The 22,198-nt window shown below is 40.9% G+C and overlaps 1 protein-coding gene across 7 annotated transcripts in view; it reads left to right on the forward strand.

The window, feature by feature from the left end:
* Positions 1–252: 252 nt before the first annotated feature.
* ikzf1 (IKAROS family zinc finger 1 (Ikaros)) overlaps positions 253–22,198 on the forward strand; it is an 89,367-nt gene continuing 67,421 nt past the window's right edge. For 6 of the 7 annotated variants that reach the window (XM_080208885.1, XM_080208919.1, XM_080208927.1 and 3 more), the window contains exons 1-3: positions 253–452; positions 2,681–2,743; positions 13,116–13,235. In XM_080208885.1, the coding sequence (XP_080065011.1) occupies positions 2,695–2,743; positions 13,116–13,235 (169 nt within the window). In that variant the 5' untranslated portion in view covers positions 253–452; positions 2,681–2,694. The remainder of the gene's footprint in view (positions 453–2,680; positions 2,744–13,115; positions 13,236–22,198) is intronic. The other variant, XM_080208893.1, reaches the window with a different exon arrangement.

The raw sequence follows: 22,198 nt of genomic DNA on the forward strand, positions 1-22,198 counted from the left end.
CTGGACACAGGTACAAGATGACCTATAGCTTCTTTGGGATTCCTCATTCCTGGAATGTGTGTCATCCATAGTTTTCCACATTGCTTTTCTATGTGCTTGGTTTCCCCCACCCCACCGCCCCCTTATATTAGCATGTGGAGGAGCAGGTCGTGCTGCCAGCCAGCACCCTGCTGTAAGCTCAGCACAGACAGACATTGCGGTGCAGCAAAGACTCCTGACAGTCTGGGTGCCATCGTTCAGCGCACAAGGGTATCTCTACTCGTGAGCTGCAGCTGAAGCTGAGCCCTAGGCTCTTCCACCAATCCCAGCACGAGGGTGTGTGCGCACGGTCGGCGCATTGGAAGGAGGAAGTCGAGCGGGGAGAGATGTACAACCGCAGGGAGTCCAAGTGCAGCCTGCACATGGAGCAGGAACTGCCGGGCTGTGCGTACCGCCAGCGAGGAGGGATACAGGTAGGAAAGAACTGCCAGCCAACTCAGGCAACTTGATTCTTAATGCCGCTTAATAGCGTGCAGCGGACACGCACACATACACATACACTCACTCAGGACTTGTATTGCTGTGGGATTGTCAGAGCAAAAATATTTATGTATGGAAAGTGATTTTTTTTGCTTTCTAGTTTGGAGGAGGCACCTGTTACCTCGGCTACAGTGTGCTCCTGTCAATGCTGCTTTCGGTGTGTGACCCAGAAGATTTTAGGTGCTCATCTGCAAAAAATCTGAATATGCCTGTCCCCATATATAGCTGGAAATATAGTTTAGATCCAAAGTTTTGTCAGTGCGTTGTGCATGTTATTCTTGGGCGCTGCAGCAACCCGCAGCGCATGAATGCGACTGTCAAAAAACTATTGAGTTGTTTTCTGTAGTTCAATGGCAACACTGGAAATACTCTGAATCCTAGACTGCTCTAAAATAATTTTGTCGCAAAATCCATTGCGTAAAATCATTTATTAGTATTGTTCAGAAGCTGATTTGTTAACACGCCCCCCCCCACCCCGTTCTAGCTCTGATCGATGATTTTTGCACATTGCAATGGTACACTTTTTTCTCTTGTTACACCACTCAAAAGTTTCCAAAAGCGTAATTCTGGAAGATTAGTTTGGAGATTCCCCCCTCCCCCCCCCCCCCCCCATTAGAATCACTCACATGCATGGTCGAGAGAATGAGGAAGATTAGTTAAACTATTTTGGGGAAGTTGTTTTAAACAACTTCTGTTTGCCTTTGTGATATAGAGAACTTCGCTTATTTAAATAAATTCTGACTTATAACCATTTGTGGGCACGTGTTCTTTGGTACAGATTTTCAGGCAAATTGGGCAAATGCTCCATTGGAAGGAGATGCTTGAGTTATTTCATTCCTACCTAGAATATTGAAAATTGAAAATGTTCTGCTATATTAGTCATTTTGTAATTATACAGTGCAGGGCAGTGCTGTAGGAGGAACTTATTTGTTTTCAAGGCTTGCTATTAGCCAAATTAGTATTCAAGTATTTGCATAACACAATTTTGTTTCTGCAGAACATTTTGGGGTGGGAAGGCAGTAATGTAGAAATATTGGTCATTTGAGGATTTGGACATTTTAGTCATTTGTTTTAACACATTCTTGTAAATATGATGCCATTTGTTTTAACAACTACCAGTGAAGTTTGTAAAAGCTAGACCTTAAAATTGTTATTTGATGATCTTCATAATTAAATTGCTGGTTTTGCAAGTTCTAGTTTCGTAATTGTTGAATATTAAAGTGCACCAAATTTTCATAGAAATGGCCAATCACTGGTAATCTGCAATCCCAGCAAAAGCTGTTCAAAAAAATACTTGTGCCCCACGAAACCTCAACCGTCTACTCCCTGGTGTTTGCAGTTGCTTCAAAACCAGTGTTTAGAACATAAAGTGTTACAGCAAAAGAGTAGCAGCTTCCCACCATTCGTTCCAAATCTGTGGAGCCATCTGTCAGTAAAACAGGAAGGCATGGGTTCCCTTTCTCTCCTGGGCTTGTTTCGCTATTTTAGGGAGATTCACTTCTCCCTATGTAGGAGCTAACTGAAGAAATGGGTTGCTGCGACTTCTTGAAGTGAGGGACAGAGTATAAAGCTGCTGTTCTGCCCATCTGCTGCTATATGAGGTGTATTCATTATTAATCGAGGCAGAGCTGTACTGCTCAAATATGCAGTCCTGCTTGGGTAAATGAGACATTCTTCTGTAAATTGCTTCATTTTTGATTGCTGATTGTACAAGTGTCACAAAGCTGACTCAAGGTTCATCGATGCATGCTCAGTAAATTAGAGAGAACATAACTATAGATCAACCAGAGAATGAATTCTGTGCTTCTCTTCACATACAATGACCCAGGGCCATTTAATTTTCTGCTTAATTTTGTTGCAGTCAGTTTGCATTTTTGGGTTATTATGGAGTGGGAAATTAACAATAAATAACAAATTTTGTCAACCTCTGCCTGTAATGAAATTTCTATAAATCTTTGTAATCTGTGAAAGATCAGGGTCTCCTTGTCAGATAGTAATGTACAGTTCTTTTTTCAAGAGTATTTGGAACTGAAGGAAGAAGGGCATATTTTTCCATAGCAGACAGTGTGTTAGAATAGTAAGCAGTTTCATTATCATCCATCCAGGTAACTTGCTACATTATTCCTTCCACCCCCCCCCCCCACCTCTCCCCACAATATAGAGCACAAGCAGAATATGGAAACTGAAGAGGCACAGGACATTTCCCAGCTGTCAGGTGAGACAGGTAAATAGCATTTCTGTATTTACGTGATTTTATTAGTTTTCTTTTTTATATTAAGACACTCTTGCTCCTGATAGTTTCATTTTTAATGTTTTGTACTGTATTCAAGGAAGTTGACCATACAAACTTTGCATTATAACATGCATGAACTTGTGTGAGCTGTTATATTAGGGGTAGAGAATACCCATATAAAACTTTTTTTCTTTTTAGATGACACTTTTTGGGTTCACAGTAAAACCTGAATAAATTCTATTCAAAGTATTAATCAGCAAATGACATTGATGGAAAAGATACTCGTCTTCGTAATAAAGATAAAAATGGTATATGATGGACTGAGGAACTTAAGGAAATGGCTTCTGGAATTGACTGCATTATATAGTGCAAAACCTATAGCGCAGGATTGTCTGGCCATGCTCGCCCAGCCATAATTCCTCCTTTTTGTTTCTACACTTCAGTCCAGCCTTACTTTATCTATTTCTTTTTTCGTAATAAGAAAAATTGCAAACAAAGAAAGGCGCATATTTCTGAGCGAATTTTATGTGTAGAACTTAAAGTTGGTTTTATTTGCCATTTATGCTTAATTTGATCAAAAAATGATTATGAAACACATGCATTAAAGTTTAACTAAACTCAGTTAATAAACTTTATTCAATCATGCACAATGGAATATTACCCATTTAATCCCACTGGTTAAGGCTTATTTCTCAGCAGTCTGGTACATGTTTCTCATAGACGCAGTGTGAATGTAAGACATTTAGTACAATTATTAGTTTCACGCATCCCCCCCCACCGCTGCTCCCCACCATAAGCAGACCATACAATCTGCAACTCTATTCCATGTTAGCCATTGAGCTGCTTATGCACTAAAGTCCTCAGACATACATTGTGCCACACACATACCACAATCTCAATTGGAAGGTGTTAAAATGTAAATTGCAGCTGTTGAGATAAAATTTTGAAGCAGCTCACTTTTTCAAACTTTTTACTTTTAAAGAATAAAACGCCTAACCAGCTAAAGGGCATATAATGTAACTAGCTGTAATTGCTGTTCAAAAGCGTGTCTCAGTTCCCATGCTTCAGTTATTCTGCTAAGTCCAGGTTCCTCCCAGCAGCTGCTTATCTTCTGGTCCAGATCTTGTTGCCAGCTGCTCATCTCCCTGTCCCCTGTCCCTTGAAAAGGCACTCCTTTCCTGCTCCAGGTCCTTTTGAAGACTACTCCTCCTTCATCCCATGCAGTTTGCAGGAACAATGTTGTGCAAGTTTCATTTCAATGATTCAGTCTCTCACTGGAGTGAATTTTGAAAATATCCTTTATTCTGGAGCATCACTAAAACATTTCTGATCTGCTTCCTCATTTTGGAAACAGATGACAGGAAAAAATATACAACAAGATCTAATGACCACTTTAAAATAAAAGTCAATTTTTTAACAAATGGAACACCAGCCTGTACTCACTGAAGACTAGGATATTAAACTTGGCTGGCGGCCTTGACTACCCCTAAGGGCAAAATATCAGAGTATTTTTCTTGACACTTGTTCAGTATTGTTCTTCGTCAGAGAGCACATACTTTGTCTTCAGTGTACAATTTATTTTCTCCTTCTGGCCTGCACAATTTATAAAAGAAAGACTTGCATTTAATATAGCACCTTCCATGACTCCAAGGTGTAAATATTTTTTCAAATTAGCATTTAGTGCTACAAAATATTATACATTGTTAGCAAAGATGTTGAATCAGGCTTTATGAATGGTAAATGACTGGCACCTACCGTTTATTTGACTTCCACTTACATATAGATCTTCTATGGGATTTTACAAGGCTCGGTGCTGTCAGCGGGACATCCAAATGGTTTGGTGTCCTTTGTTAACAATCATGTCGCTTCTTCACCAATTAGATTGAGAAATAATGAGCAGTGCAGAGTCTAAACCAAAAGATGTAAATTAGAATTCAATGCTGATTCAAGAACAGAAAGTAATAAAAAAAGGTTGGGAAAGAAAAATTGGATTAAAAGAGCAAGAAGTAAAAGACAGGAAAAGTAAAACAAAACATACTTTAGAAAAGAAACGTCTCCCAGGTACAATTTTTTTTAATTGAAGGAAGGGGTCTTCACACTGGACAAAGTGTCAGTGCCAAAGAGGTTGTTTGGCCATAATTAAGATTTACCAAATCGTTGAAAGAATACATAGACTGAAGTGAACAGGCCACAGCATTTTGTGGTGAGTTTAGTCTATATCTGCAGCATCAGTACAGGAAGTTTATGCCATGGGAGTGAGATATCAAGATAACATTTTTGCACAACTCATAGGCAGCAGTGTGTCTTCGACAACAGTTTTTGGGATTTGTGTTTAACAGCACATGCTCTGAAGAAGAGTCACACAGACTTAAAATGTTAACTCAATTTCTCCATAGATGCTGTCAGATCTGCTGAGTTTTTCCAGCAAGTTCTGTTTTTTATTTCAGATTTCCAGCACCGCAGTATTTTGATTTTATGTTGTTGTCCCAATTTACACAAACAGTGGTAAGCACTACATTAAAGTCACTATCACAGAAAAATCCAGCCCATTGCTGCAGTATCGATTTCTTTAATTACACTGCATTAGAAATGCAGCTTTGATGATAGATTGATCTGAGGAAAGGAAAATATGATTCTAATGTAACCTATATTCTCTACTGAGCAGTCAGAAGGGAGCCATACTTTAAATGCTTTTTTTAAAAAAGTAACTTTTCAGAAATGAAATATTAAAAATTCCAGAAACTTAAATGGGAAGCGGATATTTCTACTGTCAAAGAAGGAGGTTTACCATTAAGTATTTCTCCACATTTTCTGAACTGCGTCTGTACTATGAAGATTTTTTTTCTTTAATTGCCATTGCTTTTGTCTTTCTGCTTTGAATTACTGATACGTTGATACTGTGGTATAACTATCATTTATGTTTCATAAACAATTTTTAGTTGAGATAAACATCACAAGCCATTAACAAAATAAGTCAGTTCAAAATGATTGGCCTGAATTTTCTGAATAGTAACACTGCTGGATGAATTACCACCATGCACAAAGTTTTTTTCTGATTTTGACACTGAAGCGCATTACTTCTGGGATCTTCCCAGCTGTCAGACAAATGTACAGCACAGCGTCTCCTGGTGAACTCCAGTGGAAGATAGAATGTTCCTCCTTTCTATGGCACCCGTTGCTGTATTCTGCCGTTCCCACATAGGACTGCGCATCAGGACTTCCGACAATCCAGAAACCGGAATTTTTGGGCCATTGTTTTCAATGCCAGATATGATATAAATGTAAGATAAGAAATAAGCATTGTTCTTGCCCTTCATCAGAATGACTTAGTCAGATATTATATGAACAATCCCATGGCACTATTCAAAGAAGAGTATGGCTCTTCTTCCATTGCTTTGGCCAATGTTCATCCCTCAACCAACACCATCAATCTCAGGTTACCAACAAAACAACAGGCACAACATTTCAAAATATTGGCCATAAAGTGCTTTGGAAGGGTCTGAGGACATGAAAGGTGCTTAGATACAAATTGCTTTGTTTATCTCAGATATTCCTTTTTGCTTAACATATACAGTTCTGAAGGATAACATGTGTTACATGGTGCACATCTCATTCATTACTTCTCCATCAATGCTGTTCTTAACCGTCCTGAAGTTTTGATTCAACTCACTCTGAAGAGAAGAACTGTCACTTTTGGAATTTAGATGTCAGGTTTAATTAGATTGAATCCTAAAATTGCACTGCTTATTCAGCAAAAACAAGATTAAATAGTATTTACACAAAGTCTGACTGTGTGTCATTCACACTTTGGCACAAAGAATAGGTCTGGTAAGAGAAGGTAAAGAAGACAAGATAGTACTGTAAAATATAAATGGATAATGTTGGAAATGCTCAGCAAATTAGGCGAATGTCCACCAACATGCTGATTATTTCCAGCATTTCTTATTTTTGTTTTGGATTTCCAGCACCCACGGTTTTTTTTTGTTTTTGTGTCAGTACAGAACTCTACACTTGTTTAGAGCTACCATCAGTATTGTTTCATAGGTAGACATTTTGTTTTTACTCTAATTCAGGGTTTAAAAAAATCAGTGGAAAACATTTGGGAGTAAGTGCTTTTTGGGTCAAAAATGTTAATAATCAAAAAATTCAAGTAGAATTGGAATCCTTGAAAAAAAGCAATTTGGAAGGAGAAAATACTACATTTAAAATAGATAATTACATAAAATTTGTACTACATATATACTGGTCTGAAGGAGTTGGCTTGTATTCTTGGCTGTGTGCTTATTGACTCCTGGCCCACTGAATAACTCTTGGTATAACAAAGGGTTTATATATTACAGATGTTCTGTTATTTCAGACTGCAAAAGGGACATAACAACCTTTGTCCCATCATTTTTACCACAATTTCAGGAAAAATAGAGACAAATTAATTTTTAACCTATCCACTGAGCAAGGACTTCACCAACAAGGTCAGCACTTATTGCTCATCACTGAAATCAGATGGTCTTAGGAAGCAATATTAACTGCTTTAGAAAGTTTGAAACTCACTTTTTGGAACTCAGTTGTCAGAATTAATTGAATTGAATTTGAAAGTTACCTGGCTTATTCAGCAGAAACAAGACTAAGTGGTATTCATATCTCATGACCTAATCTGTCCCTGGTTATGTATCCTTTAGAATAAAACAAACTTGATGATAATTCTAATTCTTATGAATTTAAATAGAGGACAATGTATCAACAATGACTTACTGAAAGTTTTTTTTTGTTTATTATAAATTGTGGAATTTATGGCTGGTTTTCAGGCTGGGGTTGAGAACCGGATGCCTGAATAATTTCCAGGTCCTAACCCCATGCCATCGTTGCATCACTCGTGATGTTATTTCAAAATCGCAATAATTGGGCAAGAGGTGAGCTTGGCTCCCAATTAGTGGCACCAAGTGTTATCAAGGTCTACCTGCAGAGCACGAGTGGCAAAGGCAGAGAGCAGCCATGCTGAGGCCTTCACTGCTTTGCTGAAGAGAGCAGACAGCAGCACCTCGAAAGGCTTGCAGCATTTATGTGAATAAATGTGAAAGGTAATTTGCACAATCCAGTGCAAATCCTCCAGGTGCCAACATATTTCATCATTTAGAAACAAACTTTCACTTCTTCCAGCCTTGAGCCTGACACAAATTGCTTGCACAAATGTGCACCAGATTCGTATTTGCTGAATTCACCATTGAAAATTTCCCTCCTCACTCCCCAGACTGAAAGAATCCTTGGAGAGCTTAATGAGCCACTAACTGGAGGGATGTGAATTTACCTTTTGTCCCCTTTGAAACTCATTGTAGGTGTTACAATCCAAAGACACCTTCAGGGAATGCCAGTTTTAAATCAGACCTGCAGCCAATCCTTTCCCCTTGAAAATCCAGCCCTTAGTTTCTCATTAATAAGTTATGTCCAATATAATGCTGTAGTTGCTTTGATTAGATTAATTTCAAAAATGTAAGATTTAGAAGTTCCTTAATTGGATTGAGATTGTTTTCATGAACTGTCTAGTAAATTTTTGAGAAATGTTTGTATTCATCAAAGTGAAACTAATGACCTAGTAGTGTTGATTTGTAACATAACCAGTAACCTTCACATTGAATATAAAATAGACTAGTTACAGGATAAAGATCTAACTAAAGTGTTCCATCAATGGATATAGATTTCTCCTATGCATTATATATCACAAAATGATAAATAACCTTGTAAGGGAAATGTTTACAATTTTGTTATCCTTAGTGTCACAAAGGTAATCCTCCCGTAATTTGTCTTAACCCCAGTTTCAGCGAAGCATTTCTAGATTCTAGATTCAGGTTCAATTTTCCACAGTTCCTAACTTAATTGGACTCTTAACGTTTAAAATCAAAGCATTACTTGACCAGGAACCAATGTAGATCAGAGGGCATGGGAGAAAGGAAACAGGCAACAGAGTTTTAGATAACCTCAATTTTGCAGAGGATGGAATATGAGGGTGGGGGTTAGCCAAGATTGTGTTGGAAGTTTAATGCCTTTGTTGTCTCTGATGAGGTTTTGCAGCAGATGAGCTGAAATGGATGTTTTTGGGCGATGTTAGGGAAGTGGAAATAGACATTCTTAATGAGAGCTTGAAAATGTGGTTGAAAGCTCAACAACATGGTCAGATGTGTAACCAAGGCTGTGAACAGCCTGGTTCAATCTCAGACAGTTGCTAGGCAGAGGGACGGATTTGGTAGCTAGGAAACAGAATTTGGAGCAGGAACTGAAAACAACCACTAAAGTCTTCCCAACGTATGATTGGAGGAAATTTCTGCTTATCCAATACTAGATGTCAGGTAAGTAATCTAATAAATTAGCAACAGTGGAGGAGTCAAGAGCTATGGTGGTGAGGTCAAGCTGGGTATCATCATGTACATGTTAAAAAATAACACTGCTTTTGAATGATAATGCCAAAGGCCAGCATGTAGATCAGAGATAGAAAAGGGGCCAAGGATAACCTTGGAGGTAGCCAGTAGAGGAATAGGAACAGGCACCATTACAAATGACAATGAAAATGGTGAGAATGGAATCTGAAAGGATGGATTCAAATGTGGAATTCCAGCAAGGTTGAGCACAGATTTAGAAGACAGCAACATGTTCAGGTACTTTGCAGTGGAAAAGGAGATTGGAGATGGAGGCAATGGATTGCCAAGACAGTGGTGTCAAGGGTACTTTTGAGGTGAAGGGTTGTGATAGCAGGTCTATAGGCAAACAGAGCAGCACCTGATGAGCTAGAACCGCTAACACAAGGACCATACCAGGGCTAGAATGTTCAGGATGATGAGTGTTCAGACCCCACCAGTCAAGAGTTGGCAAAGGAACACAGCCAGGCCCGATTTCATTTCACACTTTTAACAAGTGCTGATTGGCAGCAGGCGGGACTTCTCCCCGTCACTGGGAAAAAGTTGCACCTTGCAGAGCTAGATTGGTCAGCAGCTCCCAGTCATTCCAAGAACCGATTGTAGTGACCACAGGAGAGGCACTGTAGTGAGCTGCCTGAAATAAAGTGCCAAGAACTGGAGGAAAGGTAATTGGCAGGTCAAGGAGGTCGGTTAGGGAAAGCCTGAGGTGACTACCAGCAGGGAGATCAAAGTCTCAGAGAATAGGTTGCAGGGATGATCTGGAGTGAGCTGGAAGAAAGGTAGGAAGAAAAATAAATTAAGATCCAAAATCAGTGCAGGGGCTAGGGGAAACTTTGGATGATGTTTGGCCCAATGGAAGAGAGGAAAGTGACACAGGCAGCTGATTGATGGTCTGAACCCTACAACCAATTTCATGAAGCTCCTCACATTTATCATTGGGAGTGAGAGTGGAGAAAAGATTGGAGAAGTATTTAAGATGATGGTTTACAGTTGAGAAAAGAAGTTGGGGGCAGACGCAGAAGGAGATATGTGTGGGACGTGTGAGGGGGATGTGGGTGAATATTGATAGAGCTAATGGCCGCCATTGTGATTGATGCAAAGAGAATAGTGAGCTGACTTGATCAAGGGAGTGACCATAAATATGGGTTGGGGAGTTTAGTTGGAGGGAAGGATTAAGGGAGGATAAGAAGACAGTGAATTCAGAGGAAAGAGATCATGATGAATTGAAATGGAGGTTGAAAACACCCAAGAATGAGAGGTCATTCGGTGCAGAGACCAGGAGAAAAGCAATGTAAATTCTACAGTGAGAGAGCATCTTGTCACCCCACCCACTACCTTAAACATTCACTCTCTTAACCAGCAATGCATCAATTCTGCAATGTGTACCATCTGCAACATGCATTGCAGCAACATGCCAAATCTTCTTTGACAACACCTCCTGAATCCATGTCCTCTTATGTAGAAGGGCAAGGACAGCAGATAAATGAGAATATCATTGTCTGTAAATTTCCCTCCAAATCTCAAATTATCCTGGCTTGAAAATATATGACAATTCCTTCGGCATAAATTCATTGAGTTTTACAGTGCAGAAAGAGGCCCTTTGACCCATTGTGTCACTGGAACAAAGTCTGGAACTCCCTGTTTAACAACAAATAAACTGGCCAGGTTCATGAAGGTGACTCACCGCCATCTTTCCAAGGGAAATTAGGGCTGGGCAGTCACTGGCTGTCTTATAACGAGCGGTTGAGTAGGTTGGGCTATCCTTTGGAAGAATGAGTTATTCCTGGTCAAACATAGGATCTAGAGGGATCTAGACAGGCTAAAGATTGAGAGAATGTTTCTTCATATGCAAGAACCAAGCTAGAACTAGGGGACGCAATTTAACAATAATGGAGAAAAGGAGGAATGCCTTCTCCCAGCAGATCAATCTTTGGAAATCTCTACTCCAGGAAACAATGGAGGCTGAATCATTAAAAATATTGCAAGCTCAGCCACACAGACTTTGAGTGAAATTTTCCTGTCCCGCCCACCACGGGAGTCTTGGCGGGCGAGACACCGACCACACAAAGTCCGTTGACTTTGAGAGGGATTTTCCAGCCTTGGGGTGAGAGCGGCCGAAAAATCCTGCCCTGTATTTGCAAAGGAGTCAAGGATTAAGGAGAACAGGCCGAAAAATGGAATTGAGGCTACAATCAGATCAGCCATGATCATATCAAGTGGCAGAGCAGGCACAAGGGACCAAATGGCCAAATGACCAAAGTACCTCCTTCTTCTATTTCTTATGTTGCTGTAATGCTGGCCTTGCCAGCAATGCGCAGATCCCATGAATGAATAAAAAGAAACTTTAGGTTGCTGCCTTCTATATTGTTTCCATTGTCAATTTTACTTAAATAATACATTCAGGTTAATTAAATAATCAAACCAAATCGCCCTGTGAAATCTTTGCCTCTGGCAAAGAAAATTTGGTGTGTATCGATTCAAACACTTTGAGCACATTAGGGGAATCATGTTGAAGTGGTAAGCGGCCTGATGATCGGAAGTGGGCAGGGTGATGGGCCATGTGTAATCACGCAGCAGACAGCCAGTTAGCTGTGCACAATGGAAAGGCACAGCTGGAGATGGTGGGCAGGAAGTCACCACCCCAGCTATTACTTCATTCTGCCTAACTGAAAGTATGACTTTGAACTTGAATAGCTGCCACTCTCTCCCCACCTGTGACACCTGGAACCCTGTATCACGCTTAAGCCGCCTTCGGTACATTCCGTCTGTTCAGCTGCCTCCCTCTAACCCCCATAACTATTCTTGAAACCACCATAACCTGACCTCCCTCCCTTAGACAGCCATGTTCCAGTCTCCCTGGGCAGCTAACACCCACCATCCCTTGGAGAGCCATATTCTGATTTCCCAAGCCAGCTGACACTCTCCCTTTCACAGAAAGTTATTGTCTGAGCTCCTTGGACAGCACCACTTGAGCTTGATGCAAAAGTCTCTGGTCCAGTGAAGTTCCCCATATAAGAAAAGTGGCTCCCACTCACTCCAGATCCTTCAGAAAAACTACCTCGTTTGCTGAAAGTCACTTCTAACGATCTGTGAATCCCAAGGCACTTTTTTCTTATTTGCTGCTGATCTAATCACAAAGGTACATTTAATTTGGCGACCATGGTTTTAATGAGTTTGCGTGATGTGCTAATGCATTAAAAATAGATCCCTGCTGCTTCTCCCTGCCACCAATTTACTTCCCAATTTGCATCCCTCCTTAAAGTAGCAGTGTTTAACACTGCTGCCTCACAATACTAGGGACCCGGGTTCGATTCCTGGCTTGGGTCACTGTCTGTGTGGCGTTTGCATGTTCTCCCTGTGTCTGTGTGGGTTTCCTCCAGGTGCTCCCTGGTTTTCTCCCACAGTCCAAAGATGTGTGGGTTAGGTTGATTGGCCATTCTAAATTGACCCTAGTGTCGGGGGATTAGCAGAGTAAATATGTGGTGTTATAGGGATAGGGTGGGATTGTTGGTGCAGGCTTGATGGGCCAGATGGCCTACTTCTGCACTATACGGATCCTATGATTCTATTTGGAATCTGACATTTCACCTCCTGCACAGCCCCTGGCCATCTCATTTTCCACTTTCAGAAGCTTCACTAGATTCCACCCCATACTTTTTGAGTAGTAGATTTATGTCAGAGTGTGTAACAAAAATCAGAACATTAATCTGGATTTCTTTGGTGTTAATCACCTAGAATCCTTATGAATTCAGCAGTTTAGGAGGCAATATCTCCTTGAAAATGTTTGAATATAAGCAAGTTCAGAAAATTCATGTTGCATTTAATGTAATATTAAAAATACATGGACACATTATTAGAGAAAAATTGCACTTAATCCGTGAATATATGCTCCTGTCTTTGATACACAAATCTGTCATTATTATTGCTTGGCCATTGTAACCAGGTCCCATTTTACCTAGGGAGTACGGAAGCACTTTCTGTAAATGACCAACCAGAACAATTGGAGCAGATGCCTGTCCCTGAAGATCTGTCCACCAGCTCAGGGAGCCTCAACAACCCACAGGGTGAGAGGGTCATTGGTAAGTGCAAAAACTTTAGAATGTTTATATGGAATATAAAGCACAGAACAGACCGTTCAACCCAACTCACCTGTGCTGGTGTGTATGCACCATACGAGTCTCTTCCAACTCTGCTTCATCTAACGTTATCAACTTAAACTTCCTGTTCCTTTCTCCTCAAGTATTTATCTTGCTTCAATGTATTTGATATCACTCCAATATGAGGTATTCTAATTATTGAAACAAATGGTTCTCCAGAACTTGAACCCTTCAAAATAATGTAAATCATTCAGATTAAGTTAATCTATGGTTTCCGTAAATAATCTGCAAATAAAAAATGTTTGGACGTGTAAACACTTAATTCTTTTCACGTGCAAATGGCTTCAGGAGAAGTCCATCTTTATCTTGCATGAAATCTCTGGAACATACTCGGGTGGGATTGTCCCGTTCCGTACTCCATGGAAATTGTGGCTGGGGGGGCGGTGGCGGAGGTGGTGAACCTTGCAAAGATCCGTTGCCCTTAAGCAGGATTTTCCGGTTTAGGGCGAGTGTGGCCCTCAGAGTTTTCTGCTATCTGAGGAAATAACAAAAAATTGTAAAAACTCATTTGACTAAGATTGTGGTATCCTCAATAGCCCTTAGTTCGTAAATCTAGTTTGCAACTGGGCACTTAGACCAGAATTTAATATCCTCCCCCATGGTGAGTTCCCTCCCCCAAGGGAATCATTTAATCAAGTAGGGAGGTGGCGGACAGGCCTCTCTATTTCCACCTCCCCCATGAAGTCTGTGCTGGGAATGCCTGTAGACCACCTTTCTACCCTGCTTCCAATTGAAGCTTTAATTGCTTCACCATGCAGAGGGAGCATGACAAGCAAATCTTTGCTCTGGAGCTCACTAGTACGGGGTCTCTGGTTCGCAGGCACTCCATGAGGGTCTAGTATTGGGAAAGAGGGGCCCACTAAAAGTCACCTTGCTGCTCATTCCTATCCTGCCTCCAGTTGCCGGGGATAATGGACCTTGGGTAGGTGTTCTAACAGCAACAGCCATCATCTCTCTAGTGAAAATGCTGTTCAATAGATTTGCCAACTCCTGGTTGGCTGACAGCTCTTAGTGGGCAGAAGTTCTGTCCCTGGGCTCCTCAAACCTGGGCCAGGGAAAGGCCTGCCACTGTCTAGTTAAATGGCTGAGTGGCATGTAATTCAGTAGCTTTCCCTAAAAGAGGTGTGTCGGGCACCCCCTGACTCTCCAGTCCTCATAATGAGGAAGATGCTAGTTTTGATTCTGGTTTGTGCTGACTGTGGATTTCTGCTGGGAGTTGCAACAGGGGCACTACAATAACGTCTCTGGACTAGGAAGCTTAACAGGGTTTTCACTAAGTGGGTGATTTTTGCTGGAGAGCTTGTGTTGTTAAATAAGAAAAGGCTTAAATTCAGTTGGGGTGAAAAATAGGGCAGCCACGTTTCTGGAATGTGTCCTAAAGCTGACGATTAACCCCACATTGATATGAATCCTGCTTTTGGTATTAATAGGATGACTGAAAAATTGCCTGATTCAAAATGCTTTTGGATGTCTTCGGGAATCTTTGGTGTACACGTCATAGTCCTGTGACATGTGTTATTTCTGCCTTTTTGTATCTCCTTGTCTATCTTACCAAATCCACTAATAATTTTAAGTATCTGAATTTGATCACCCTTCATCATTAGAAACACAAGGGAATACAAGCCTAATGTATGTAACTTGTTCTCATGCTCAGAGCCCTTCAAATAGCAAATGGATATGTACTTGAAATTGAAAAGCTGCAGAGCTACAGGGAGCAAGCAAGACAATAGGAATAGTTGACAATTCTTTCAGAGAACCAGCATTGTCATAATGGGCTGAATGGCCTCCCAACAAGGCTGGAATATGGAAGTCCTTCCAAGTTTAACACAAGGACCTCATCATAATTGTATTGTGGAAGTCTAAATTAAATATATTGACAAGGAGATGCGACGCTCACCCTGCCCAATGATATAAACATGGAGACAGGCATCTAAGCAGCAAGTTGGGTTGCATTCACCGTTTTTGTTGTTAATTAACTCATCACAGTTAATGAACTAAATTAAGATATTAACCTCTTCTTGACTGTTTGCTGCCCAACATGGGGAGCATGGTGGGTGTTACTGCCAGGGCTAATGTTTCAGGAGGTTAATTTTGAATGACACAAGACTAACTCTATTTCCACGCACCTTTATTTTTGCTAATAATCTTATGTGCAGAACCTTATCAAATGCCTTCTGGAAATCTATACAGACAACACCCATAGTCTCCCATATGAGGGACAGCCTCAAAAAAATCGAATAGATTAATCAGGCATGACCTCCCTTCATAACTCCATGCTGGCTTTCTTTAATCAGCGCTTCCTTATCCAAGTGCTCAGTCACGCTGTCTCTGATGATAGATTTCAGTAACTTACTAACAACGGAAAGATATGTAGGTTCCTGCTTTCTCACTCCTTCAGTAATGGAATGTCATTTACAGTTTTCCAATCCAAAGGCACAATTCCAGAATTTAGGGAGATTTGGAAAATTACGTTTCATTTTCTTACCCTATTTCTGTTAACACCCTGGGGAATCATCAAGTGCTGGAGATTTAGCTGTTAGGTTAATAAATACATTATTTTTCAAATAACAAATCCAAGTTTTCAAAAAAGCAAACTGTGTAAGAGCTAGATTTTGGAACTTTGTCAGAAATCGGACATTTGCATCCCAAAAAGATTGGGCAATTGTTGAGCCATCGATGTGTACTCAAAGTTTTTTTAATCACATTCTTATTTTTCATGGTATTTTAACACAAATGTTTTGTGCAGAAAATGGCACAATGGAGAATCACTACATTGCTGTGTTAATACGATCCTCATGGTTTTGAGTTAGATGTTTTATTATTGCTAATATATTTGAAGAGCCTTAGTTAAGGGCAATATGAAAGATTTTTACTACAAGGGCAGGATTTTCTGTGCCTCCCGCCACATGTCTCACATCGGTTGAGATGGCACGCCATTGGCCAGTGGTGAGATCTTGCAGTGCCAATGCTATTAATGGGGTGTCCCATTTTATGCAACCCCCACCCCCCCCGGGACCATCTGGAAAAAATTGGCAATTGTCTTCGTTAAAGATTTCTTTAAAACTTCTACTTGTTGAAATAATTGTATGCATCGACCCTGATGAGAGGCAATGGACAGGATTTTCTTTGCAGGTTTCCAAACGCCCCCACTGACAGGCTGAAATGTGGGTTTGAAGTTTACACTGTGTGACAAAACAATCATTCTTGATTATTATCCCTGGAGCGGCCAGTTGATGGCCAGAGGGCAGGCTCACCATCCAATTAAGTATGACAGGCTCTCAAAACTGGGGGTTACCAGGAGCAGCAGGCCATATTGAGAAGGAAGGAAGAAAGAGGATGCTTCAGAATGGAGGTCCTCTTCTTTCCATCACTTTAAAATTTAAGAAATGGCATTTGCTGCTAGGTCACCATTGTCGGAAGGTTAGGGATGGGAGGAGCCCCTCCCCCTCCTCCCCCAGTGTTGCAGCAAGGCAGGCAGGAAGGGCTCCTAGGCCTGACTTATGGAGCCCTGGCATCCAACCTTATGTAGTCTGGATACACCACCTCCAGACACCTAAACTGCATCCCCAGCCCCAATACTGACTACTTGAATTTGAAAGCCAACGGGAAAAGCCCAGTAGGTCTCCTTTAATCTTTTAAGATTCTGAGTGGCACTTTGAGTTATGTTGATTACCCACCTTATGGAGGCAGGTAGCCCTGCTGTTTACCCCATCCCTCTTCCACAAAAATAACCTGAAGGCAGGGTGGAACTGAGGAACCAGCATGCCAGTCAGTGGCACTATTTTTAAATCCTGTCCACCTCCCTTCTCAGCCCTGGTGGGGGTTCATACTCATGCCCATTATGTTAGATCAGTTGCTGGCTCAAATTCCAGGCCATTTGTGCACAGTGGGCTGATTCAACAACACAATGATGGAGAAGAGCAGTCACGTTTTTGCTCGTGAATGCAAAACTGGCGTGTACTTTTAGTTTCCAATTCCAGGTCATGTTATGTACGTGATTCCTATGGTTATGGTGTTTTTGTAGTAGTGAAAAATAGATAACTGAAGACACATTCAGGTATTTGAAGGAGCTACAAATCAATATATGTTTATGCCTCATTGGCAATGCCACTGGTTTGAGGTTTCTATGGAAAAATGGACAGAATGCTAGAATATGATCACATGGTTAGCACTGCTGCCTCACAGTGCCAGGGACCTGGGTTCGATTCCCACTTGGGTAAATGTCTGTGTAGAGTCTGTATGTTCTCCCCATGTCTGCAAGGGTTTCCTCCGGGTGCTCCGGTTTCTCCTCACAGTCTGAAAGACATACTGGTTAGGTGCATTGACCCAAACAGGTGCTGGAGTGTGGCAACTAGGGGAATTTCACAGTAACTTCACTGCGGTGTTATTGTAAGCCTACTTGTGACACTAATAAATTTAAAAAATCGAGTCCAATATAATAAAAAGACGATTTATTTATTTGTTCAACCTCTTGTTTGTTGGAACTGAAAGAATGTTTCATAAAACAAATAAATGTTTCAAAGTTTAGGCTGCTGACAGTTAGACCCTCATCATCATCCTCACAACCTACAACCCAGTTTTGACTAGCATGATAGGATTTCCTTTCTATGAATCCCAGGGCACTAACTGAAATGAATTTCAGCCGTCACACTCAATTTTTGTGTCACCTCAAATCTATAGCTAATTGCAATATTTAAATTGCACTTGTCATTAGATTGCCAAATTAACAGAAAACTTCAAAGGAAAACTTCTGCAGGAAATGGAAATATCATGGTTGGGTAATAGTGGCTTCTCTTTTAGCTGAAGGTGAAGAAACATTATTGTGGAACTAGCACAGGAAGAATTGTTTTCTACATAGAATGCCTGCTACGTCAGTGTGTATGACGATGACTAAGTTGTTCTGTTCCTTTTGAAATGTTCCCTTCCTTGGAATTCTCCCAGCCCCCACTTTTGATAGTGGGCATGGGTAAGAATGTAGCTGGATACCCAGAAATTGGTTCCATGCCAGCATAAATTTACAGCACAATTGTCTGCTGATGCCCACCATGGTGGGTTAGAAAACCTACTAGAGAGTGGCATGATCTTCATTTACGTTCCCCCCTCCCTCCCTTGGGTCATGGGAGCACCTACAGGTGGACCTTGAGGGAGGTCCATCTGCCAGTTTCTGTTCGGGGAGGTCCATCTTCCAATCTCGGAGTGCTCGCAAATATCCATTTCCATCTTCAGGCCCATTCTCTTTCTTCAGCAGTGGATCGGTGATGTTGGGCACCTTTTCAATATGGCACCCGGACACAACAGCGGACTATGCACCATCTGGACCTGTCCTACCACTGAGTATGGCGTAAAACACCCAAGGGCATAATTCATGAGGTCAGGGCTGGAGGGTTTGCATATTTCCACCAGCATCCACAGCGGGAAATACTCCACGTTCCTGCCCCCAGCACAGCACCAAGTCTCAAAGGGTGAATATTCTGCCCAATATCTTTCAGTTTGGAGGAAGGGTTTACTTGTGCCTGAATTACCAACTGACTCCTGTTTCTTGATGGATGCTGCCTGACCTGCTGGGTGACTGTATTGTTTTTTTTAGATTTGCAACATCAGCAGCATTTTGCTTTTTGGGGTGACAATTAAAAAAAGTTTCTTTCTCTAACACCTTGTGAAGAATTGCATTTGCCCAAACATTCTTTCATTTCTCATTCATCAGAGCAAAGTAAATACACAAATCTTATAGAGTGAAAGGTCTAGGGTGAGATTCTCCAGCCTCCCAGCCGCTTGTTTCCTGGTGGTGCAAGGTGACATGCCGCTCACTAAGGTCCCGCCACTGTTAGTGGGATTTCCCATTGACATCACCCACACTACTGGGAGACCTGCGGGTGGGGTGTGCTGCAGATCGGATCACAGAATCCTGTCGGCGCGAACGCCTGGAGAATCTTGCCCCTGATCAGCAAAACCATACAACATTTCTGTATATGCTGATTTTTACACTGGTGTTAACCAATTCATTGTGGATGTGTTAGTGCCCATTTTAAAATAATGAACAGGAATATAACGCAACAAGTAAAACTTTAATGTACAGGGAATATATACTCTACTTTGCAAAGGAAGAGCCTTCTTTATACCTTAGAGCAACAAGTCATAAGTAAGGAGCAATTTTAATTTCTACCTGCATATGTTCTCCAAGAATTTTCATCTATTAAAATAACTGAATGGAAGCTCTTGGGGATGGATCCCAGAATTGCTGGCATTCTCAATGGTGGTGGAGAGATTCCCTGCTGGGAATACAATTTCATAAAAATTATCCAAATAACCTGTAATAGATCTTGGCTGAACAAAATAAAGATGTGCCAGTTGACTTTAGCATAGATGACTTAAGATTGACCTTAAGTTGTGCCTATTATCCCCTTGTAATTTATACGACAAGCTACTCTAGTTTGTTATATGACTTCCTTCAAAAAGTAGCAAAACACCTAAACAGGCAAAACAAGTTTCACAACAATCCTGAACAGCGACAAGACATTTTCAAATCTGTCACTTGACACCCAACTTCAACATCATTATGAAGCAGTGATTTAGAATTGCTACAGTAGCCCTTTGTTGTCTCAAAAGTTCATATTTTTCTGATTTCCAGAATGGGAGCACATGTCAAATATTCAAATAGAGGTCAGCGAGTCATGGGATATTCCACTAATTAAAATAGATGCACTTATGTCCACATCCAAACTGCACCCGCATTGCCTGCAAGCATTAAGTCATACTTTCCCCATGCCCTTGCACATTGCTTCTATTCAAGAAATCCTCAAATTCCCTCTTGAATGCCTTGATTGAACTTGCTTCCACCATGATAATGATAATGAAAATCTATTATCATTGTTAAAAGTTGTTTAATTACTAATCTCATCGTAAAAGTTACTCGGGCGGGGGTGGGGCATTACACAATCGACTATCATATTAAGTTTCAGGATGACATATTCCTGTCGAAAACATGAATCCCAAACGAAACTAATGACATATGTATGAGGAAAAAGCTAACTAAAGTTGATTGGGTAAATAAGCAAAAAGGTGTGGTGCTCATAAAGAGTTAGAAACTTAAAGAGGAATGGTTCCAAATGTTCAACAAAATATATTCCGTTAAGATACAACTATTCAGCGAGACAAACTTATCTGTGGCTTGCTAATAAAGTTGAGGATAGCATTAGAATAACAGAAGAGCCTTAAAAAAAAACTACCTCAGAACATACAAACAAATCACAAGAGTATTTCTAGGTTATAAAGGCTCATTGTTGAGTCTGGAAGGCTCTAAAGTGCCTAACCAAAAGATGAGGTGCTGTTTTTCAAGTTTACGTTAAGTTTCATTGGAATAGTGCAGCAAACCCAAGGACAGATGTCAACGTGAGAGAAAGTGGAGAATTAAAAAATGACAGATCATCACAGAGAAGAGGTAAAAGGTCAGATGATACATGTCTTGCATTTTCACGGAAAGGTGCTGTGAACAGGGGACCTAGTGTTGTGGTGATTGAGGAATGGAGGTGATTATCACAGAGGGAACAGCTCTCATTGTCCAAGGCCTCAAACACTCCTTCCTGGTGAAGTTCTGGTTTATATGTACTTTTCTCAAATTAGTCTAATGCATTCACTGCTCACAATGTGGTCGCCTCTACGATGATGAGACCAAACACAGATTGGATGATAGCTTAGTGGAGCACCTCCGTTCAGTCCGCAGGTGTGACTCTCGTGCTTCCATCTCTGTTCAAGTGACCACAATATTCCATCTTTAGTGTCTCTGATGGTGCATGCAATCACTTTGTTGCCAAAACAAATGTGTAAAGGTTATATATGTTCAGGGATTCTGCTGCAAGTATCTTGCAGTTTTACTCTGGGGCCACTTTTGGCTTGCAGTGTTAATATTCTCCTGCTTTTCCTTGTCTCAGAAAAATAAAAGTACACAGATTTTGTCTATTTTGGATTGGCTTGATGTGATCCATTTAAGAATCCCTAGCTAAACTATTTCAGACCAGGGACCGTTTATCAAAGCGTACATGGCACATGCCTCACTCATTGGCCATAAAAATAACCTCAGTATCCGAGAGTGGTTGTAAAATTAAATAAATCTGCTGGTTTTGGGCTGGGACATTGGACGCCTAGTTAAAGGCCCTGCTAAGGATTGAACCAAGCTGGCCTCTCAGTAGATCCTGACAGGGTGTCAGTCTCAGCAATTTTCACACTGTGGTGCCTGAGTCTTGTCAGGAAGTGAAACAAACTGCAGGCAAAAACCAGCTATGTTTCCAATTTCTCTCCTTTTTAGTTTGCTGCTATAGCCCACTGAATTTCCAGTAGTTATTTTTTCCCCTTTTGAGTGTTCCACTTTGGTGAGCATTTACATTCTGATCTGTTCCTGTTAATCTCTTTGCTCAATTTATCTTTCCTGCCTTATCTTCCATATACTGCTCACCATTGTGGTTTAATTATGCAGAACTGCTTGATGTGACTGTTGGGTCTCAGCAGCACTGACCTCTGAAATTCTGATGGACTACATTGCAAATGGAATCAGCACATCAACCATGTAACCTCTGCCTAACAATGGGCAGTAGAAAAAATTTTAAAATACGAACAAAAATTAGAACACCCAAATGTATTTTGTACTGAAGATAAAATGCATATTACCATTATTGTTTTTATAAGTTTGTGAAACCTGTTCCAGTCCATTGCTTCAGAATATGTATTGTTTAAACCACAACAATATTTGTACCTTAGCCTAGATTATTGTCGCTGGAGTCTTCCATCCCACTGGGGAGTGTGAAACTTGCCCCCACCCAACAGGCTGCCTTGCAGCCATTGAGTGGTCGGAGGAGTCTTAAGTGTCTCTGGGTGATGAGACATCCACTCCA

Source organism: Carcharhinus amblyrhynchos, chromosome 2, assembly GCF_965287045.1.
Source record: "Carcharhinus amblyrhynchos chromosome 2, sCarAmb.v2.hapA, whole genome shotgun sequence".
NCBI lineage: Eukaryota > Metazoa > Chordata > Chondrichthyes > Carcharhiniformes > Carcharhinidae > Carcharhinus > Carcharhinus amblyrhynchos.